Below are 3555 nucleotides of genomic sequence, written 5' to 3' on the forward strand. Positions count from 1 at the left end.
TGACTACCTTGGAGAGCTCAGAGATGAACTACAACAGAACATCCTGAGGGTAGCGGAATTTTCTATATACGACTTTGTCAGAAAAAAAAAAAATGTGTGAAATTCAGGAGAAAAGAGAAAGAAAACATGTACATTTCAAATTTTCACGGCTCAGCTTTTGTAAGATATACTTGATCCACACCAAGCAAGAGATACATTAAGTCTTACATTGTATTCACAAAGGATAATAGGAAAATATGATTGGATATTGACAGAAAGCAGTGCACGGATAAAATCTAACATACATGTACTAGATGTTGACAAAATGGCATTTCAGGATTACATTTTTTTTTTTTTAGAAATTCAAAAAAAGTTTAGAGATTACAAGAATGGATTTAGCAAGATTCCCCTTTTCTTCATTCTGAAGCACATATATATGTATGAAGTAAATGAAGATATAAAAGTTTGTCACGTATGTTGCTCTATTTTTTAGCAAAGTTTTTGAGGAAAAAAAAAGGGAATAATCTGTAGGTATCTCACAGAGACACTGCATTTTGTGTGACCACACCTCTTTCTGATAGACCTGTTGTGGGGCATGGAAATCACGATGTTCTGAAGTGATTGCACAGAAAGTAAACAATGTGGGCACATATGTTTCATGCTGTATGCATTGAACCCAACATTGCTGCAATTCCACACTCTTTTCTGCAAAATACACTTTGGCCCGAATTCACAAAGGCATTACAAATGCCTTTGTGATAGTTTATGCAAATTTCTTCTGCATAAATACGATTGATTGACTGTGTACGCCAACAGACGTCTAGAAACAAACACACATTGATACACCTATGTCAAATATACACCTATTTCAGGCTTATTGTACCATGGTCTGTAAACCTAGTTTAAACTACCTTTGTGAATTCGGGCCTCTGAGTTTATTTTGCTTGCATCATATTAGATTGATGGTATTCTGTAATGGCATTAAACTCCAGACAAGGGGGTATTTATTTAGCAGTCAATGTCTTAGCTATCTTTCTTGCTCTCTTGCTTGGCTTTCTCACGACTCCTGTGTCGGGAGGGCGCTGTTTTTTTTTCCCTGTCGCTCGGCACAGACATATCCCCATTTTCCTCACCCTCAGAAAACCATCTCTCAAAGCAGAGCTGGACGACCAAGAGCACAGCAGCGGCGACCAGGCGAACATACTTTTGCAGGGGATCACCCAGTGCTATGTACGAGTGAATCATGAAGAGTTCTGCGAATATCAGCATGGCGAAGCCCACGCACCTGGCTGAGGGCCCTGTCATGAACAGCAATCCGAAGCCTCCAACAATCTCCAAGCTACCGATTCCTGAGCGATATTGGCTAGCCTTGAAACGGACGTTGAACTGAGTTCGGAGCGGTGCAACCCTTGCATAGTTCACAAAATGCTTTTTCTGGAAGGCACAGAGAAAAACGCAGAAAAGGAGATAACTGAGTTTTTAATTTTACCAAAGCTTTTATAGCGGCTTAATTACCTGTAGTCACCTCTCTTGAGATTCACTGAAGTCTATGGCCACTTTGTATTTTGAGTGGCATTGCCATTTCTGTCCCTACAAAAAACCCCTCCAGGAATTCCGTAAAGGCGAGGCGCCTTTACAAAATTAAAGGGGGGGGGGGGGGCACACAAGCCCCACCCCCCACTCCCATTTTTGTCTTTTTATTTCTTTTGTTTGTTTGTTTTTTAATAATTGTACATGGCAATACAGTCCAGAATGCTGCAATTCCTGAACCCTCCATACAGCATGCATGCTCCCTTTTCCTTCAGTAGACAATGAATATATGAATGAGACAACACAGATATTTTCTTATGGGTACATGGCCCCAGACCATCACATTAATTTAGCACCTATCCTTGCCTGGGCACTATTCAAACCATCATGGTATAATTTGTAAAAAGTCAACAATGACGCAGCCCGACCACACACCGTATGTGTGCAGCTTGCTGCTGTACATACAGTGACACTCAGGGCTGTGTATAGTTAACAATTATAATGGCGCTTGGTACTCGGTTCTGCGCTGTGCAACTGTAAGTGTAAAGTAGCGAGTAGACCGTCTGCTACTAGACTGCTACTAATACCATGGTACTATAATAAAGTGCTAGTGCTGGTTTAGTTGTCAACAAATGACATTAAGTGCACACGCACCCGCAAGTCACCACCTTCACACTTGATGCAGTCACAGCATCAGCACAAACAACAAGCAGCAGCCATATCTGCATCCATCGATTGACTATTAGTATTTTGTCTTACAAACTACTAAGCTGCTAGCTACACAAATACCGTCATAGGGCCAACACAGATCAAATCTTCTTCAGTGTTCAATTATCAAGTTGAGTTAAACTATTCAGGGAAAGAGATAAATACTATAAAATAGTAAAATTGTACTCCTGACATGTAGTTGATTATATTGAATGACGCTGTATTTTGGAAGGCAGCTGCAAGACCTGTGCAAGGAAAAAAAAAGGAATTTTTCGGATAAGGCCTAATTAGTAAAATTTGTACCGGTACGCAATATCAATTAAAAGTATACTAGGCATATGTAGGAGGTCTAGGTCACAGTAAATTTATAGGTGATGTTCTATGTTACAGTATAAGTCAGTACCCGGTAAATTTAACTATACACAGCCCACTGGCACTGGTCGGGCTAGTTCTACAGTTTTACTTTACAGGTAATTTAAGTTTACTAAACTTTACTACTAGCTAGCTAGTTGTAGTATTGTACTATTGGCCAGCTGAAATGCGTTTGTTTGTTTGTTTGTTTTGTTTTGTTTTTGGTTGAAAATTTACTTGACACTAATGACGTTAATTTTGCATAGCAAACATCTACGAGAAGATCTGTCTCTACTCGCTACAAAATCCGAGTTGAAAACAAATTTTAGGTTTTAGCTCGGGGGCGGGGCCACGCCGGCTGAGCTGACCATGGCATTAACCATTAGCATTGCACATAAATTACATTGGCATTAATTCAATTGCCATTTGCATTGTTACATAAATCATGGGAGGTAAATTTACATGGTTTAGCCCGACTTTACTAGGCACTATCACGAGAACAAACAAGCGTTACAATGTAGATATAGAGATGGAAGCACAGCACGAATGAGAGCACGTGGGACTGAGTAAGACCTTCGACTTTTCATCAATCCGGATTTTCTACTGCAGCTTACCATGGACAAGTGGAGATCCTGATCTAAGTTTGGGTATAATTTGCAGATACCTGCATACAGGAAGAACATTCCAAGCACACCAGACAGCACAACAGTCAGCTTAGACGCCATTTCGGTCAATCTTTCTCACTGAAAAGGAGAACATAACCCAGGCGCATGCATGGACAGTTGATGTTGTTGTTGTTGTTGTCTATGTTTAATGTTAATAGTCTTTGTCAAAGGCCCTGGCCCTGTAAGCTTACAGGGTCTCGAGACACCTCCGATCTATCTGTAGGGCCTACAGTATGGGCTCTTATTATAACAACCTCTTTTGGGCCAGGGAATCACCTCGCAATGTCAAAACTTTTACATAATTTATGAGAATTTTCAGAAA

General features: G+C 40.3%; 1 protein-coding gene across 1 annotated transcript; it reads right to left on the bottom strand.

Annotated features, from left to right (window-relative positions):
- Positions 1-867: 867 nt before the first annotated feature.
- LOC139736657 (novel acetylcholine receptor chaperone-like) lies at positions 868-3347 on the bottom strand. The gene is made up of 2 exons (XM_071647406.1): positions 3183-3347; positions 868-1413 (listed from the first exon to the last, which is right to left on the bottom strand). The coding sequence occupies exons 1-2, from the start codon at positions 3291-3293 to the stop codon at positions 1003-1005; spliced, it is 522 nt and encodes a 173-aa protein (XP_071503507.1). The 5' UTR covers positions 3294-3347; the 3' UTR covers positions 868-1002.
- Positions 3348-3555: the final 208 nt, after the last annotated feature.

The sequence above is a fragment of the Diadema antillarum genome, unplaced genomic scaffold, assembly GCF_040938485.1.
Source record: "Diadema antillarum isolate AM-2024a unplaced genomic scaffold, OU_Dant_1.0 seq00000660_RagTag, whole genome shotgun sequence".
Lineage (NCBI taxonomy): Eukaryota > Metazoa > Echinodermata > Echinoidea > Diadematoida > Diadematidae > Diadema > Diadema antillarum.